The following is a 19,695-nucleotide window of genomic DNA, read 5'->3' as shown; positions in this document are numbered from 1 at the left end:
AGTCTACGAGTGAGGATAAACAAGCATAGTGTAAAATCAAGGGTTTAAAAATACTTCCAGCTAGATAATCCTAACACTTTTCAGGCACAAAGCTTAGACTGGAAACCATTCTAAGGTAATAAGAGGCAGTCATTTCATTTATGAAGATTTCATTACCTTGTGAAACCAGAGCGGATGATGCTCTACCGTCATGAATGCCTTAGTCAGACTGCTGAGAGGCAAACTGGGACCACTGGCGAAACGCCACTGATAACCTGGAGCACAACGGCACCCCACAGCCAGTGTTCTGGGTGGATGTGTGACTCCACCCTAAAGATGAGAGTCCTCTTCCAGCAGACCACACTGAACCAACCTTCTGGACACTCTCAGGGCCTCTTCTGTCTAAAGAAGTGTAGAAGAAGGGAGCACAGAACTACAGAGCTGGTTTTGTATTGTGCTTAGACTTCACTTAACTCTCCCCTTTTACCTCCCTAACAAACACTGAGCCTTCTTTATTCAGTGAGAGGGGTTTTCAGCAGCAAATTCATCACCTGTCCATGGTGATCTCATTTCCTGGGTCATACATTCTACAGACTGCACTGTCGCGACCCTGCAAAGTGTTGGGCTATTACTAGTTGTAAATCTCAAGGTGAACCACCCGGTTCTGCCCAGAAATAACAGATCTCCATGTATCCCTGAGGTCTGACTCATTCATTTATTCCATAGACATTTATTGATTACTAAGAATGTGCCAGTTCCTACACAGGTACTGGAGCAATTGTCAGACTGGTTCATGGAGGTGCAATCTATTCTAAGGTCCATGAAGGTTAGGGGTTCCTTCTACTTTGTAGGAAAAGAATGCCAATCAACTTCACCAGCTGTTCTAGAGTTCCCTGTCAATGACGAAACTTTCCCACATCTGAACTCACCATCCTGGTAGAGGAAAAGGAAAAAAATGAGGCATCACAGCCTCAACTGCTATCACAAAAAGAGGCCTGATGTTCACTTACTAGCGGTCAGTGTTCTTGTTTCAAGTTTACAATCTTGGAGGGTAGAAAAGCATGCAGAAAGAAGCCAGCTACAAGTAGACTGTTGTGTGATGAGTGTACAGAGGAGCATGAGATCATTCCTGCTGGATGTCCTGGGGTGAGTTTCATGGAGGAGTTGTCATTTAAATTCAGTCTGGAAGAAGAGCTTTATTTTGTCAGGAGGGGCATTCTTTCTAGGACTGAGTAAGCAAAGGCACAGAGGGAGGGCCTCCTGGGGCATGTTCAGAATAACAAGTGGCCTGGTCCCTCTAAGAAAATATATGCTATAGTAGCTAGAAATAAAAGATGAGTTCACAGAGTTCCTGGCATGGCTGTCCAGCCACAGAAATTAAACTTATGAAGGCTTAAACACCGAAGCTGAAAAAAAATACTTGAAGGTATGAGGTGGGAGTAGGCTTAAGGAATTCAAGGAATAGTGCTTACCTATGTCACTTACTGAGAGACTTAGGGGATGAGTCCAACCTCATCTGAAGGGGCCAAAGGAGCTGGTAAAATCATTTCATGTTGAAAACCTTGCAGCTGATGCCTTCTGAGTCTGTGCTGTTTCCAGAAGAGATTCCAGAAAAATCCTTCTTGGTCTTGGCTTTCCCTAACTTTTGTGTATCATGTGACAAGATTCCCTTATGATGGTCACTAGACTACTGACTAAATTAGTAACAGCCTGTAGGCCTCAAATTGTAAACAATTTTATTATGGTGATGTAAGTGTTGGCTTGAACTTTGAATACGTACGTCTGGCTAATCAGGAAGAAGTAGAGAGAGAGAACCAGCTGGGTGCGTGTGGCTGCAACTGATTAGCACATGGCTACACCCAGTCAGCCTCACAGAAGGGACGCATGGGGCCTCCTTTCATGCAGCTGGCACGGCAGCAACACCCTCTCTGGCCAAGTGGACACTGACGAACCCACCGGCATTTACCAGTGGAAGTGCTGCCACCTTCTCCCAAGAAAGAGGTTAAGCGTGTGCTCCCTTCCCAATTCCTTCCAGCTAGGGACCTTCTTTCCTTTCCACCACTCCACCCTGACCCAAAGAGAGTGAGAGGCAGCAGTAAATTAGGCTTACAATCAATCAGAAGGTGTATGTGAGTGTGTGTGCTCTTTTCTGTTGGGCACAATCAAAACGCAAAGAACCTGAGACAGGCTGGAACCTGAGTGAGAGCCTCGGGCCATCTCCAAGATGCCCGCTCAGTGGCTTCCTCTGGCTCAGCACATCAAGTCCTCAACTTCTAGGTCGAGTGTGTGAGGTCTGTCTTTGAGAGCAAAGAGGCCCTAAACAGGGAGGAGGACATTCCCTACTGTAGTAAAAATGCATTATGCTCACTCCTGTAAGCATACTTTTCTTTTATGAGAAATATGCTTTTCTCTCAACTAAATCTACCGGAATATTCTTAATTCTTCATTCACTCAATATTTATTAAGGATTGATGCTAAGCCCTAAAAATCTTAAGAAGGCATAGTACCTGTTCTCAAGGAGCTTCTAGGTTTCAAATTTTGTGCTGACTCCAATCAGTTGTTAACAGAACAAGATTGTGAGGATTTGGAAATCATATTCAGGGTGAATAATAATAATGAGCGTCAAGACACCGATTAGCAATGTCTGCCACAGGTATATAGCAGGGTCAGTGGTGGCACACATGCCATACGTTTGTCATCTCTGGGTCTAGCTGAATTTCTACCTCCTTAAAAAAAAGTTTTCAAAAAAAAATAAAAAAAAAAAGTTTTTGCCTATAATCCCCAGTCCCCAATAATACCACTCTTCTGCATCTTACAATTCAGCACTAGATTATATTGCAAGACAATGTTTAAGTTTGTCATGCATATTAGTCTTCCTGCCACAACTCAAATATAAATCCACTGAGGGCACTGGCCAACTGTGCACTTTCCATAATGTAAAGAACTAAGCACAAAGAAAATGCTCAAAAAAAACTTGTTCAGCTGACACAGGAATATATACATAACCCTACTGCTAACTCTTCTCATTTTCTTCAGTACTTTCAGACATGGCATCTTTGTTTTCTTGGGACCATTTTCATAATATCACAGAATGAGATTATACTGGAAATAAGTAAAGGCTTTAAAGTTCCAATACTGGGAGCAAAGGTCCTCCTGGATCCCAGAGGGGATTTTTAGGACTGCAGGAAAAGCTGCTGTGAGTTTTGAGTACCACAGCTGGATCAAACCTAGAGAGCTAGCATCGTACCAGGTTGTTCAGAGTGTGGCTCTAAACGCTGGTAAAGGTGAGCAATTGCAAGCCATTCTTTTTTGGCAAGTGGCTTTATGGCTTAATCACAATTTTTTTCTCCTGTTAATAAATAATGGATGATTTCCCTGGTGGTGCAGTGGTTAAGAATCTGCCTGCTAATGCAGGGGACACGGGTTCAAGCCCCAGTCTGGGAAGATCCCACATGCCGCGGAGCAACTAAGCCCATGCACCACAACTACTGAGCCTGCGCTCTAGAGCCCACGAGCCACAACTACTGAGCCTGCGTGCCACAACTCCTGAAGCCGGCGTGCCTAGAGTCCATGCTCCGCAACAAGAGAAGCCACTGCAGTGAGAAGCCCGTGCACTGCAACTAGAGAAAGCCCGTGTGCAGCAACGAAGACCCAACGCGGCCAAAAAAATAAAATAAAATAAATTTATTTAAAAAAAATCAATATGCCATTGAGGTACATTAAAAAAAAAAAGGAAAATAATTTGCTGTGGAAACTAAAATTACACTCACTTCAACTTCCTAGCTCTTCAGAAGAATGAAAGGATACAAATTACTTCTAGTCCACCAAAACTGAACAAGATTAAGTCATTAAGGATGAATTTTTTGAAAGTCCAACTTAATAGATATTAGCATGTATAGACCAAATATTTACTGGGCTTCTAACATATATTTAATACTTTATTAAGCACTGTATATGAAGTTTATAAACCCTCTGGGAGCCTATAATTTAGCTGGTCAGTGAAAGAAATGTATGTGATCCAACTAACAAATAATGCAGGAGAGTATAATCTAGTGTTACACTAGGTTAATACCATGTCATTGCTACTAATAACTGAATTGATATTTAGAATTTAGTTGAGAGCCATGCTAATGCTTAAGTCCCAAACCATTAGAGCTGCTAATACTGTCATGCGCTAATAGATCAGTTTCAGGATCACTGCTGTTTTTTAAACCACTGAGATGAGAGATTCTTGAAGCTGTCCTTAGGTGCAAAATATGTCCAGAAATACCCATTTCAGATAAATTTAGAACCAATAAGTAATATTTTTAGTAACCATAATTTCTACAGCTGTGGGCTGAGATTTATGGTTAACCTGTTTTCCAGTACAAAGAAAGGAGTGGTTTAAAATTAGAATTTTTTAAATATATCTTGATCAACTAAGATGACACAGTCCATGTACATGTAATATATTTTCTGGTATATTCAAATTGGATTTGCTGGTAAGATTTCCTTATTGCTAGTCTTTTCCTGTATAACAAAGGAATTATTCAGATAATTCAGGCAAATCCCTCCCACTCCTACCTCACTCCAGCAACATTTTGAATAGCCAAGATGAATCAGACAAAAATCAACTTTTTTTTTTGTTTTAAGCATAATTATTCAGATAATTATCTCAACCCTCCATTTCACTTTGGTTGTGAGAATAAGGCCTTAAAAGACTTCCCAGCCAGAAACAGCATTTAAAAAAATATGTGCAAGAGCAAGGAGGCCACAGTACTTCACTCCAAGGCTCCCAGTCGGTCCAATGTAAGTGAACACGATGTATAAGACTCATAATCTGGAGGTTACTCATTTGGCTTAGTAAAGTATTCATATTTTAGAAGTGTATTTTCTGATTTTAAAGTATTCATCTTAGGGTTTAAAATAAAGTGAATTCCTTCAGTGTATTTATGAAGATCTGATTTACATGCCAGTTTTTAAGAATTGCATCAGGTTAAAATAGAAGAAACAAACAAAAGAAAATAGAATGGTGCTTTAAATAACTGTTTATTCCAGGATTTCTGCTTAAATATCTTCTCCTGCCTGAAATATCTATTTAGTTCAAGAGGAAGCAGGACTGGGCTAAACCCAGATAGACCATCCCTACTGTCCTCATTCCCCAAACAATTCCCAATTCTCCCCTCACAGTGTGCTAGAAGGCCTGGTGAAAGAGAAGATAGTACCATCTAAAATTACCCTCCTAGGTACTTTTCAGCATCTCCACAATCAAGAATCACTAAGCAACTTGTAAATTTACATTCCAAAACCCAATGGCACAGCTACCAACAGGACCTCATCCCTCCGCAATCTTTGTCTTTTTCTTTAAACAAGGAAACCTTATGTTAATGGAGAGATTATTGAAAGAGTCTCCTTGTAAGCCCATGAATGCCACTTCACAGACTGTACAGAAAGCAGAGCTCTATGAACGGTACAATGGGGTCAACTCATCTTTTTGAAAAGCTCAGCATCGGTCTTAGAGAGAATCTAAAATTGTTCCAATTCCTAGGTCTCTGTTAAAACATAATGAGCCCATGCTTATGCCACTGTGAATCCATGGCACATCCATACTTGGAGGCAAGTATACAGCACAGAGAGTAGTCATGTTGAAAATAAGGACTTACTCTTGACATTGAATTAAATAATTTAGTTTTTCAAACTATTCAATAAGACCCATCTGCTCATTCTGAAGTATTTTCTTCTCAGTGATGTACCTGAAGCAAGTACCTTTAAAATAAAACAGCTAAGTAAAAACCAAGAACCCATATAAAATATAATCTTAGAAATTAAATTTAACAAAAAGCTAAATATAAATTAAAGAAATGCTGAAGATTTCTGCAGACTCACAATATCTTGTTAATTGTAAAGAAGGGGGTCGGGGGGGGGACTGGAAAAAGGTATGTTTACTAGAAAACTGAAAAAGCTAAGGGATGAGTTATTAAAAAAAACATTCTAGAAAACTAAGATAAGGCAAACCACACTCAAAATTAAAACTTTTAACAGTCCTCCTAAAACGCACAACCCCAGATGAACTGTAGTCTATGTAAATGGTGCCCCCTGGAGTTGTGCCCAAAGGGTCCCCTACACAGAATACAATGTGATTAATGCCTTGTAGTGTTAACAAAGCAGTTGTATTTTTTTGATAATGCAAAAGGCACACTAGTATTCTTTAGTGCCTTCAAATTATCGTTGTGAAACATCACTTTAGGGTATGTCAAATGTCTAAATATTGAATCACTCTGTTTTGAATTCTGGAGTCTACTAGTTAATTTCTCACTCTGGAATGAGCTGATTATAAATTTGTATTTGGAATAAGCCCTTTACTAAGCAGGTCAAATACACTGAAATTAGATCCTCTTTAATGCTTTAAATTATGCAAATGGAAATACACATTTAACAGAAAAGGCATGTTTGTATATTTCCTAGAGGTGGCCAGGTGTTAACTCTATTGCTTCCCTAGCACTAGTTTCTACTGTAGACGGGCTAAGTCTTTAAAAAGCCAGTTACAGAGATCAGCAAAGTAATCCGTTTTAATCAAGGAAAGAAAATAACTTCATTTTTCCAAAAAGGACAAAAGGAGGTATAAGACCCCTCTAATATCAGTTTAAAAAAAAACACAACCGAAACTTTTTTTTTTTACATTAGAATGTGAAAAGACTTTGAAGACCTCAGACCTCCTGGAATAAGAGAATTGCTAGAAAGTTACTTGGAATCACCCACCGACAATAACTGTTCGTGGTTTCATTTCAGGCAATGGGCTTGTGCCAAAAGGGACTGACATCTTGATGAAAGGATCACCAAAAAGTTGTGAGAATTTTTCCATGACTCAAAATCCTTCCAAGAGCAACAAATTGTGATTTCTCATTCTGCCACCATACGTAAATGACAACTGTAAGAAACTGACAACATGTAGTAATAATTCGAATTGCTCTTCGGCATGCAAATCGTTCCAACTTTTATTCTCGGCTTTGGCACACATGCTTGCCTTCCACAAAGCTCACTCTGCTCACTACTACGGAAACATGATATTTACTCTCTGAGCCTGATCTATAGGGCTAGTTTTGGCAGAGTCAGTGGTCAAATTGATGTTCAACCAAACTGGTCACCTGACATATCACAATACACATGAATCTTCATGGTCTACCTATGGTGACACAAAGGGTAAGGTTCTGGGATAAAGAGCTACAAGACAAGATGATGTGGCCAGTCACGGTAAAAGATAATTAAATAAACAAAAATACTTTGCAGCAGTTTATTTTATTACCATCCTAGAACTCTGTGACAATGGCTAGTTAGGAATTTAATATGGAGTTAGGAAACATTTGCACAAAACCTACTGATTAGTTTAATTTTCTGTTCATCCCTTTTGCCTTCTACCTTAAGTTCCTTAATTTGGTCATTATCAATCTATGTCCAAACAAGATCTATTTGATTAGGTGCTTTGACACCCACCTGTTGAAATGACAGGTGAGGCATACACAAAAAATAAGAGCTTACTTATTAACAGAATTCATTTAACTGCTTCTGATTCATTTTTCTCGTTGGAAGCTTATACTTGGATTGTTCTCAAAGAAAACATCAAGTACATCGGATTCAATTTTGATTCATTAAATTCCTCCCTCGTTTAAAGGAAAAAATGAAAACTAAATTTGGAAATCACACACTCTAAGTGGCAAAGAGGTGTTTTAAAGAGCATAAACATCTGCAGTAGGACATGCTGTACTTAAGTGAAAAGTTTCATGACATTTGTTCTTTTTTTCAGTTCAACTTTATTTCCATAGAGGAAATTTTTCAAAGACAATTAATACACTTATTCAACTGTTTTGAATGTGTATTTCATCTCTTTAATCAGTCATCAAACACTTAACTGCCTCCTCTGTGGATCATAATGCTTATCAGAAATAGTTACACTTTCATTTAGAGGATAACATGCTTATCTTCTAAAACTGAGCAGATATCTCTCATAAATGAAGTTATAACTCAACAACAACAAAAAAACACTAATTATGTTTGAGATACAATAGACAGTGTATTAATATAAAAGTCCATGCTCTATGTATATAATGCTTTCAAAGACAGCACACCCTATAGCTGTTGGATTAGCTGGACACAGACTCCTACTTTTGGGGATAAGTTCTGGCTATCTCTAATAGAAGAGTCATTGCTTTGTTTGAGCCCTACTGCTGCCACCTCTTCCACGCATGTCACAACATATCACTCTTCTTAAAGAACAGAATGGTTTCTGTTGTTGGAGTTAAATAAATCGTCACTTCTGAAAGAGGAATTTCAGTTTTCTATTCAAAACGATTTAAAATCAAAGACCTAATCCCTAATTCACCACATCCAATTCATATAAATTGCTGTACTGCAAAGCTCCCCAGGCTACAGACAGAACCTTTGAAAGGTCAGATGGGGTAGGAACAATGGAGGGTTCAGGCAGGATGAAGGTGGGTGGTTGATATTTATATGGAATAAAGACTGATAAAAAGCAACTGAGAATCTCCTCTGATGACCAATGCTTACCATTTTGAGAATCCTTAACAGTTTTGGCCTTGCACCCTCCCTCTCTTCAGTCCAAGGAGACCAACCAACCTGCAAAATATGTTTAAATACAGTAGACAAATTGCCATACCACAGGTCAGCAAATGAGAAAGCCTGTTTAGACGCTACAGACAAATAACCATTTTCTGTGGTTAAGCTAAGTTACATGCAAATTATTGTAACCACTGGGGCTTCTGAAAGAGCTTTTCAATCCGTCTGTAGGCCTAAATAGGGGACAAAGGAATCCCTGGTACCTAGCTTCCCAGAGTCCTGGGCTATTCTTAGTGTTGGGTTCATCTTTAAATTGCAGGAGTTCAAACTTAAAAGTAGAACCAAGTGATAAAAATAGATTGTTTTCTGGCTGCTCTTTGTTCCCAGACATACTACTGGCAGTATATTTGCAATCAAGACAGCAGAATAGGAATCAGCCTTCCACCGCGTAGTGTAATGCCTCAGAGTGGATATTTTTGGAAATGGCACTGCATTACATAACCTTCCGTGCTTAAAAAAAAAAAAAAACTACACTGAGGGGGAAAAGTCAGGAATATACACCATTATGCCCTTCTCCCTAAACCAAATAAACATTAATGTACATGCTGCAGTGATTTTCCTCTCAACCTTTGTGTCATCAGAACACAGTTCTTTTGTTAACGTAAGTTAAGACAAAAATTAAGATGAATGGAGAAACTAAAAGTTCTCTAACAGGGTATCTTAAGCTCTTCGAGTTTTCCTATAATGGTATTACAGATACATATAAATGCAAATCAGATTATTATCATCATCAAGCAAAAAGCAGTCAGTTATTTTTAAGCCCTCCCTCCCCTGAAGTTCAACTGCTTTATAAGAAAATGCAGAAAAAAAAAGTGTTGCAAGATCGAATGCCTGGAAAGACCCCTGGAGGCGACAGCAGCTTTGAAAGAGTAATAAAGTGTAAGGATGGAGGGACACAAATTCATTTTATAAAAGGCGCGGGGGGGGGGGGCGCGGGGGGGAGGCTTGCATGCACCAAAGTGCATCTAATGAAAAGAAACAAAACAGTTCCTAACAATGCTTTATGAGCAAGAAGAACAAAAATTAACCACACCAACAAGCAAAAAACCCCACCCCTTCGCAAAAGAATTCTCCCTCTTAACTTGTGCATTTTTTTAAAAAAAGCCCAAGTTAAATTCCAGCCTTAATGCAGTAGGACCCAAAATGCCAGAATTTCTCCAAGTACACGCTTCAGCTCTTTAAAATTAAGAGGGAAGAAGCATGAACTCTGCAGGGTTGAAGGGTCCAGCTAAGAGCAACGGCAAGAAATCGACACAAAAGAGAAAGCAGCGCTCCCGGCCGGGGATGGGAATGGCATATACTTACAGACAAAAGCCCCGCTCCCTGTTCACTCTCTCCTCTCTACACCTGAAACACAAATGTGGATGAAAAAGGGTATCATGCTAGAAAGACAGCTGGGGGATGGGGAGAGGGGGCAGGGGGAGGGAAAAGGGGTGGAGGAAGAGGAGGGAGGAGGGGGAAGGGAAACAAAACCCAAACCAGCTTCACTTCCAAGAAGTGCAGCCTTGGAAAAAGGAGGGGAAGGTCTCCCTGCCTCGCGCTCTCTCTCTCTCCAAGAGTGTGTGTCTCTTTCTCTAAGAGTCAGTTTCTTTCTCTCTCTCTCCCTCTCTCTGCTGCTAGTGTGCTAGTGAACAATGAGCTAATTCTGATGGGCTGGTGCGGCGCCAGCGCCCCAGCCTTGCTGCCACTGTGCTGCCGCGGCGGAGCCAGACTGCTTACTCGGCAGGAATCGGCGACTCGGGGCCCGGTCGGCGAGCGGCCAACGAGCGCGCGCCCCGGCCCTCGGCACCCCGGGCACCCCGCTGCCCCCACTGCGCTGGCCCGGGCCTGGGGGACAAAGGGGCCCGCAGACAGGCGCGCCACCCCGGCCCCGCCCCCCGCAGCGCGGCGCGCACTCACGCCGGCCCGGCCTCTGTCGCCCCGGCGGACTTCTCCGCCTGGACGTGCGGTTGCTTTTCAGACAAATAAGGAGGCGGAGGAGGCGGTTTGGGGGCGAGCCAAGCGTGAAGGCGGCCAGGGCGCTGCATAGCCCGGCGGCTGGCCAAGGCCGCGGGGAGAGGCGGCGCGGCCCGTACTGTAATAATAAACCTGCAGCAGAGGGCATCTGAGGGAAAGAGGACGGCGACGGGCGGCAGCCGCCTTCCCTTTTATGTGCCTGTCCCGAGCGGAGCAGAAAATGGTGCCCGCGGCGGCGCGGAGCCACACAGACACACAAAGGGCCGGCGTTGCATGCGTTTGCGCACGACCCGGGTCTGCCCAGCCGGGGACGCGCGCCCCGCTCCCGGCCGCGAGGAAGCCCGCGGCCCGAGCACCCCAGCGGCCCTGTGGCTGCGCGCGCGCACACACGCAGGCAGACACACACACACACACACACACACACACACACACACACACACGCGTGCGTGCACACAGTCACACGCGTGCACAGGCAACAAGAGTTGAGCTCTGATGTGATCAGCACCCTCCCCAGGTGCTCCCTTCTCCTTCCCTGAAGGATTTAGTAGGTTCCCCACTCTCAGCCCCACTGAAATCGTACTTTTGAAAATTGGAGATTGCGTTTTAGAAGCGGTTCTTTGCATTTCTGATTTTTTTTTAAAAACCTTATCTTTCTTATTTAAAATCTGACTGTCTTTTCACAGTAATGTAAAAGCTCAAAATTTTGCTACAGATTCGAACAAACTGGTTTTGTTGCCAACCAAACGGGATATAATTTTATGGTAATTGTCAGATGTTAGAGGACAAGATTATTTCCTAATTAAATTGCTTTGCCAAGAGAAAAAAGATATAAAGGATCATAATGTCTTTTAAATTTGCCATCAACATTTTACTTCTAATCACTGAAAGCAATGTTTTCCATTATAACAATCAAAAGGAAAGGGGGGGTGGACTTAGAAAACTAAGTTATTAAACATATATTTATAGAATGTCTTATTTTTTAGTCTTAAGTGTTTTTGAATACAGAAAAGCACACCTTAAAAAGCAATGTTTTACACTCAATTATAAAGACTAAATTCTCTGTAACCTTATTGCCAGGACTATAGATGTCCTTGCACACTACCAAAGCAGCAAGTACTGATTAGGCTGCCTGTGGGTGCGATGTTTAAGGGGTCCACTAGGAGCTTCCCTGAATTAATCTAAAACATCACAGTCGTTTTCCTGCCAAAAAAACTTACCTTGGAACCATTACTAGGAACAAAGGGAAAAAACAAGTCTCAGTGAACTTCCCTAATGCCTTCAGGGCCAGTGTTCACCAGCCAGGAAAGTGATGGAAGGCAGGTCTGTGGAGTAAACGGGGCAGTGGGATAGGGCAGAAGCCTGGGGGCTGCCTCTGCAGGTCTGAAGCCCCAGGAAGCTGGTAAAGGGTACCCCAACATTGAGATCTTGGGCATTCACCTCAGAGTCAGACTCGAAACCCAACAGGGCACTGCCACATGAACCAAAAATCTATCCCAGGAAAGTATGTTCAAAAGTTACTTCTACAAGAAAACATTTCTACACACACACACACACACACACAAACTGCCTTTAGTGTTTATGCAAAATTTACCTAAGAGGATGTCCTTTCAAAACACAGGGAAATTTGGAATTTATTAAACATTATTTTTTCTTCACGTGTAATCACAGACATCTAGGTGACACAGATTTTTTAAGTAATAAGAACACTGGGTCAGAATCATAATCTATTTACTGTGTTCCAGAAAACAGTTGCAAACCAACTATTCAAGAAACATTCTTGAGTCCCTCTGGGTGTAGGAGACTACACTAAACACTAGGGACCTAAATAGGACCACCCACCATGTCACCTCACTCAGGAAATGTAGCACTAGCTGTCTCAGGTGCTCCTGGCTGTCACGCTCTGTCCCACTCCCATCTATCCTGCGGGTGACATGGTAGACCCACTCGCCTGAAATACTTTTTAACCACGGTACTTACTCCCTGCTCCATTACAGTACAAAGACCATACTTAGTCTTCCACTTAAAATTTGCCACAACGTAACCACAATCCAGCTTTCTAGCTTTATCATCCCATCTTTTTCCCATTCATGGTATATCAGTCCCTTGCATCCGTATGGTTCATATTCATCCCTAGGCCATTAACGGTCAGGAAACAAAGTCACACAAACACTGACTTAAACCAGAGTGCCTCAGCCTCAGTAGTATTCTGATGTTTGGGGCCAGATGACTCTTTGATGGGGCCAAGGGGCGCAGTGGGGAGGGGATAGGGGGCCGTCCAGTTCATTGTAGGATGTTTAGCAGCATCTCTGGCCTCTACCAAGTGGATGCCTGTAGCAAGCCCTGGCTGTGCCAACCAAATATGTGTCCACACATTGTCAAATGTTCCTTGGAGGGGAAAACTTACCTCTGGTTGAGAATCACTGGCTTAAACAATCAGATCCATTCGTGAGAGGAAAGAGGTAGCCTCTCTTGAGCTATGTGGACCACATGCAGGAGGGACAGAGACCTGAACAAAACTGAGGTTTTCTTAGGAAAGAGGAAAAAGAAGAATGCAATGTCCTTATCTTGGACTTTACAGACTGGAGTGAGGGGGTAGGGAAACAATCAAAGCCAAAGTTACAGTGCACTGTGATAAGGACAGTTGTAGAGTTCTACACAAGGTACACTGTGAACACAAAGCCTCCTTTCTAAACCAGACCAGGGGTTCAAAGAAAGTTTCCTAAAGGAGGTGATGCTTAAACTGAATCTGTGAAGAATGAACAAAAGGCAGCAAATTGAAGAAGGGGGAAAGAGACATTCCAGCAGAGACGGGGGCAGATCATGAGCTAAGAAATTTGATTGCTGACTGGTGACAGCCAGGTGACAGAAGAACCCTGCTTCAGAAACTGACCGTTGTGTTCTATCCTTGACATGTATGCCAAAGAATAGTCCATCAGAGGACTTGGTCAAAAAGAGAAGATGTACTTTAGAAACAGTGTTTTCCTTCAATCTCTCTTAGATATCTGGTTCTCAAATGTATGTTCCTGCAATTCTATTTGTTTTCAGCCTATGTCATTGCTTGAGGTAACAAGTTTCATGAGGTTGAATTCTAAGTGAAAGGCTGTGTATAAAATTGGTTAGAGCCAGGTCTATATGACCCTGGATAAGTTCTTTAGCCTTTTAGTCTGAGTTTCTTCATCTTTCGGTTGGGGTTTACATTTTAACCCCAGAGTGCTGTATTAAGTGGAATTGCGTACCGTGTTTGGCCTTTAGTTAGCAGTACATACACAGTAGCTTTATAGAATACAATAGAAGTATTATCGGAAACTTTATAGAATAAAACTTATAAGACATATATAGTTCCTCTCTGGTCAACCCAAATGATGTGTGGCTCCCCAGTGACTCTTGCATGACTCTTGGGCCTTTTCACTTGCTGTTCCTGCTGCCACAATGCCTCTTTCCTCTTCTTCAATGTGTTAACTCTTGCTCGTTTTTCACAGATTTGGGTTGTGTATCACCTCCTTGAGGAAACTTTCTTTGAAGCCCTGGTCTAATTTACAAAGGAGCCTTCATGCTTGCTGTGCACCCTGTGCAAAACTCCACAATTGTCCTTATCACACTGCCCTGTAACTTTGCCTTTATTTTTCTGTCTTCACCACTAGGCTGCAAATTCCATGAAGGAACAGACTGAAGACATGACTGGTTACCTGCCTGACACCCACTGTCTCTTTCCTCCTCCACATTCTTAGTGAAACCCTGATTTTGTCCTGGGCCCCATCTTTCCCCCATCCAGCCCATGATTCCAGGGAAGATGACCCTAAGGAGTAGATGCTAATTATTTTAGCCAATCAGTGTATTGGATTGCCTGGATCTAATAATGCTCATCCAGAAATGAACATGTGACCATCAGACTGAAGGGAAAGAATTATATTGCATATTAGAGCTAAGAAATTTGAATTCTATGCTTAAAGCAATATAGAACCATTAAAGAAATTCAATCTGAAAGTGACATGACCAGATTTTTTTTTTCCTAGAAAGACTACTCTTAGAGCAGTTTGGAGGATGAATTTTAGTAGGAAGAAAGGGCAGAATTGAGGAAATAAGATGAATTAGGGGATTATTATAGTAATCCAGGTGAGTAATTATAAATAGCCCAAATTAAGGTAGAGACCATGGGAAATGAGATGAGGAAAGGAGTCAAGATACGTTCCAAGGTAGAATTGCAGGACTCATTAGGGTTTTAATAGAGTAACGGGGATTAGCTAGAGAAGAGAGTCCAAGATGATTCCAGGTTTCTGGCTCTGTGACTGCTTAGATGACGATGGTCCCTCCTGAAACAGAAAACACAAGAAGGAGAGTGGATTTGGGAGGAGAAGGAGGTGATGATAAGTTCAATTCTGTACCTGTTGAGTGTAGAACTCATACATTCAATACTCCAACAGCAAGCTTTGAGTAATTTTCTTATCACTACCTCCCTTTTCCTCCTGCTTCCTTCCTACGATAGGCTGAATTGTGTCCCCTCCAAAATTCATACATTGAAGTCCTGACCCCCAGTATTTCAGAATGTGACTATATTTGGAGATAGGGTCTTTAAAGAGATGATTACGGTAAGATGACTCATGAGGGTAGGCTCTAATCCAATGTGACTGGTGTCCTTATAAGAAGGAGATTAAGACACAGGCACACACAAAGGAAAGACCGTGTGAAGATGCTGGGAGAAGATGGACATCTACCAGCCAAGGAGATAAGCTTGAAAGAAACCAACTCTGCTGACACCCCGATCTCCAGATTTGTGAGAAAATAAATTTCTGTTGTTTAAGCCACCCAGTCTGTGGTATTTTGTTATGGCAACCCTAGTAGACTAATACACCTGCCTTACCCCAAACATCCAGAAGACTAAAGGATTTGTAATATTTCTGTTTGTTATGAGTTTTAGGATATTGTAAAATAGAAAGTCCAAGAAGGAGCCTAAGCCTAAAGAAGTAACATGTCCACTAAGGGCAAGGCTTTGTCTAAACCCAGAAAGTAATATTAAATATGTATATGAAAGTTGTAGCGATGGAAACTCATCTGAAATTCAGGGTTCATGGTTCTCAGAACAGCATTCCGAAACACATAAGGAAACCAATTTACAATCAACGCTGTCCACTTGCAAGTTTCCAGCTGTATTTACACAGCTGCTGAAGGCAGCACAGATGAGGATTCTCCACTCCACCACTGAGAAACCCACACTGAGAATATGTTCAGAAAAGTGTCTTCATATCTGAGAATTCAGTTAAGTCTCAGGAAGTAACACAAAACATCAAGAACTGAGCCATTGATGTTGGGGACATTGGCAATGAAAGGAGGAAAAATAGGTTTATATTTAGCAAACTGTGAAATCTGAACATAAAAGTGGATATAGGATAACTTCCAACTTACGTCACTCTATCAAACATAATGATGAACATAGCATTTGAAAGATAAAGGACAAATGTAAGAGATGAGGAACTTTTGAAAATCATGGTGATCTCAGGCTTGTATTTTGCCCAGCATCTAGAAATAATTGAAAGTCCCTGGAAAAGTCAAGTTAGCCCTCCTGTAGGTGAAGAACAAGCTGGCTGTTGTAGAAACAAAGAGATAAATGGAAGGAATGTCTCAAAGGAAGATTTATTCAGATTATCCTACTATGCAAAACAGACCCATATGAAACATATTTTAAAATTAGCCTTCTGCTTGCCTTAAAACTTATCTGAATGGTGGTGAAAAACTTTAAAAATAATACGAGTGGTAAATGCTGTTCCAAAACAAGTATAAGGAATTTAAAAGTCCCAGTGTGTGTGTGCCCATGTATGTTTGTGTGTGTGTGTGTGTGTGTGTGTGTGTTAGCTAATTGGTCTTAACAAAGAAGAAGGGGAAATTGTGAATTTTTAAAAACTGATTAAAGTAATCAATGGATATTCTCCATAACACTGGGAAAATGCAGAAACATGCTCTAAGAAGCTGACAGAACGTACACCATTTTATTATATGAAGGTAGTGCTCACCTTATTCAAGACATGGAGTAACAAAAAAAGTCTCCAGATTTAAATATCCCTTGATACTGTGCCATGGTTAAAACAAAATTCTATACATACTAAATCTATTTTTGAAATTAACTCAAGCACCTTGACAGCTGAGCCAAGTTCTGTCCCCTTACAGTGGGATTTGTCATCCTCCGACTTCAGGATTCAATAGAACCTGAGGTACCCAGGGTTATAGTTTGGGGAACCCTCATTAGGCACTTTCCTCACCTCATCACCCTTCTCATCTGACCACTTAGTGGAGAATGCAGATGGAAGGAGGAGGCTGACCAAAGGGAGAAACAGCTGATTGGAAGCCAGAAGGCTCTTTGCCTTTAGTATGAAGTTCTTCTTTTAAAAAATTGGAGTGATTTACTTCCTCTCCTTGTGGAGATACTCAAGAAGGTAAACCCTTGCCAGACACTTCAGACATCAAATGTTGTAGTTCCCTGGAATTCATGGGAATACACATGCAAAGAATGATCAAAGTGTTTGAATTTAAAAATAATAATACTTTCACATATTTTTGCTGTACTTTCTTTTTATCTTGTAAAAATCTTCCAATACATATCTCATAAGCTTCAAGAAACAGATTTTATTATTCCTATTTAACAAATGAGGAAAAAGGCAAAAAAATTGAAAGAAGTCACTTAGGATCACAACTCTAGCTAGTAACACTGATTGGACTATCTAAACCATGACTAGACTGCATTACTTTTCACCAAAAACCCTCAAGTCCCCAGAAAATAGCATTTGAAACAAGCATTCCGGGACTTCCCTGGTGGTGCAGTGGTTAAGAATCCGCCTGCCAGTGCAGGGAACACGGGTTCAATCCCTGGTCCGGGAAGATCCCACATGCCGCGGAGCAACTAAGCCCGTGCGCCACAACTACTGAGCCTGCACTCTAGAGCCCGTGAGCCACAACTACTGAGCCCATGTGCCACAACTACTGAAGCCCGCGCGTCTAGAGCCCATGCTCCACAACAAGAGAAGCCACCGGAATGAGAAGCCTGCGCACCACAATGAAGAGTAGCCCCCCACTTGCCACAACTAGAGAAAGCCCGCGTGCAGCAACGGAGACCCAACCCAGCCAAAAGTAAATAAATAAAATAAATAAATGTATTAAAAAAAAAAAAAAGAAAGAAAAGAAACAAGAATTCCTCCTGGGCTGAAAGTTAGCTTATAGAGTCCTTGTATCAATTCTGTTACATCTGTATCCTCATTTCACAGACGGAAAACTGAGGTGAAAAGAAAGCCACCCAATTACTTAATACAATGTAAAGAGTGGAGCTGGGACTTGAACTCAGGAAGTCTGACTCCAGAATCCTGTCTCTTAATCATCATGCTGTTGCACCCACACTGCTGTGCCCTGAGGCCTAGAAATTCCCAGATCCAATGGACACTGGTTAGTCCTTCACTCCTTGACTCCCCTTAATTTCTTAGCCTTTACTCTCTGGCTTCTTTGACCTTTTCACCGATTCATCTTCCGTCTTCTACCCCATAAATTCTGGCAATTTACAGAAAAGAGATGGTTCTGCAGGCAGGACAATTTGTAAACTTGAGATCTTTGAAGTGATTAATTTATTTCACAAATGGTTTTGAATGACATCATGTGCCAGTTACTCCACCAAATACTGGTAATGACGTATTGTCAGAAAACAGAACTGAAAACCTAAGGTTCTCTTCCCCGCCCCACGCACCACAAACATACATTCATTTACATACCTATCCTTACGGTTCCTTTTAAAAGGGCACAGATTTCATAACCTCAGGTTCATCTTAGTTTTGGAGTTGTGTGTTTTTGGCGTTGGCCCTAAATTAAACATCTTTCTAGAGTTGAAAAAGGTGTCCTAAGCATTTTTTAAGACAGGGTGAAGTTTTATTTTTGTTGATTCTCAAAGGCATCATAATAAAACAGTGAGAATTTGACTCTGTGATTGGAAAGTCCCATGAGACTTTCCTGAGAATTCTGAGAATGTGCACATTAAGAAGCTGAAATCACAAGAGTCCAAGAAAAACTGCCAGGTCTTCATTTGCATGGGTTTGCCTCATTTTGCACCAAAAGATCAGAGCCTTAAAGAATCCAGCTGTAATCCCTTAACTATGCCCTGAAAAGTTGAAAGGGTTAAACACTGCTCCTTAGTAGAGAGAAAATTCTTAGGTTTAGACAATCAAGATCACAAGTGCAGAGGGTGGTGCAAGGTGGTTCTCCATTATGCATCTTCAGTTGCCTCCTACACACTGAGTCCACCTGGGATGGACATCTGAAAGCCTCTCTCCTTGAGTCTCCCTCCCTTCCATTGTCTACTAGGCATTCTTAGCCCTTTGCCTCCCGCACTCCCCCTCTTTTCATCCTCCCTGGTGTTCTGTTGCTTCCTCTTCACAACTTCAAGTTCAAATTAGCAGCCCATTGATTTCTCCTCCAGGGAGTCGGGTGTCCTTCCGGTTCTGGTGGGAGAGAAGGGCTGAAGGCCCAGGAAAGGGGTTGGTGAGAGCTTTTTCCCTGGAAGAGCTGGACAAGAGAAAATTTCTGTCGTAAATCATATGAATGGTAATTTTTCATTGGTTGCTAAGTTCAGAACCTTCTTTGTTCCTTCTGTCAACGAATTTACCTTTTATAGTTTTGCAGTTTAAAATGTCCTGAGTTCTTTTTGTCCAATTTTCATAAGTTGCAATTTACTTTAACTTCTCCTCCACCCCAGGGATTTAAGGACACACATGAACAAAGCCTAAATTGGTGACATATAAATGGAATCCATGCAGTCAATGCTTCAACTTGAGCTAGGCTAAACTGAGATTAGACAGAGGTGTATTTTGGGGACATATATGAAGGAAGATTTTATGAGATAAATTAATGAGATAAACAAAATTTAAGTTTTTAAAGTTTAGCTTTATGTTTCAAAGTCTAGCTTTATGTTTCAAAGTCTGGCTTCAGCACATTTTCAGTAATTTTCACAAAATGTGCTGCAAATTACAAAAAAAAAAAATTATTAAAGCAGTCCCTGAATGATCTATGCTTAGGAGTAGTTCACTGGCAACTCTCCTGAGTGGCTTTACAAGGTAAAAAAGTAGTGGAAATCTCTGTCTCCAGGACAGATCTTTTTCCCTTTGTCTAAGTGTCCATGACACG

The 19,695-nt window shown here is 41.4% G+C and overlaps 1 protein-coding gene and 1 long non-coding RNA gene across 6 annotated transcripts in view; one reads left to right on the top strand and one right to left on the bottom strand.

Moving 5' to 3' along the window:
• The window catches only part of NREP (neuronal regeneration related protein), a 29,431-nt gene extending 18,588 nt beyond the window's left edge, over positions 1-10,843 (bottom strand). Inside the window, exons 1-4 of one of the 5 annotated variants that reach the window (XM_082378589.1) lie at positions 10,489-10,843; positions 9,895-9,936; positions 8,521-8,589; positions 1,150-6,896 (exon numbers count right to left, since the gene is read on the bottom strand). In XM_082378589.1, the coding sequence (XP_082234715.1) occupies positions 8,535-8,589; positions 9,895-9,936; positions 10,489-10,616 (225 nt within the window). In that variant the 5' untranslated portion in view covers positions 10,617-10,843 and the 3' untranslated portion in view covers positions 1,150-6,896; positions 8,521-8,534. Of the gene's footprint in view, positions 1-1,149; positions 6,897-8,520; positions 8,590-9,894; positions 9,937-10,123; positions 10,272-10,308; positions 10,442-10,488 lie in introns of those variants that run through there. The other 4 variants (XM_082378588.1, XM_082378591.1, XM_082378592.1 and 1 more) reach the window with 4 other exon arrangements.
• The window catches only part of LOC309622625, a 171,825-nt gene that overhangs the window by 137,357 nt on the left and 14,773 nt on the right, over positions 1-19,695 (top strand). The gene's annotated exons all lie outside the window — the stretch shown is intronic.

This window comes from Balaenoptera borealis (genome assembly GCF_965194805.1).
Source record: "Balaenoptera borealis genome assembly, chromosome: 2".
Classification (NCBI taxonomy): Eukaryota; Metazoa; Chordata; class Mammalia; order Artiodactyla; family Balaenopteridae; genus Balaenoptera; species Balaenoptera borealis.
This window is presented reverse-complemented; position numbering and strand designations above follow the sequence as displayed.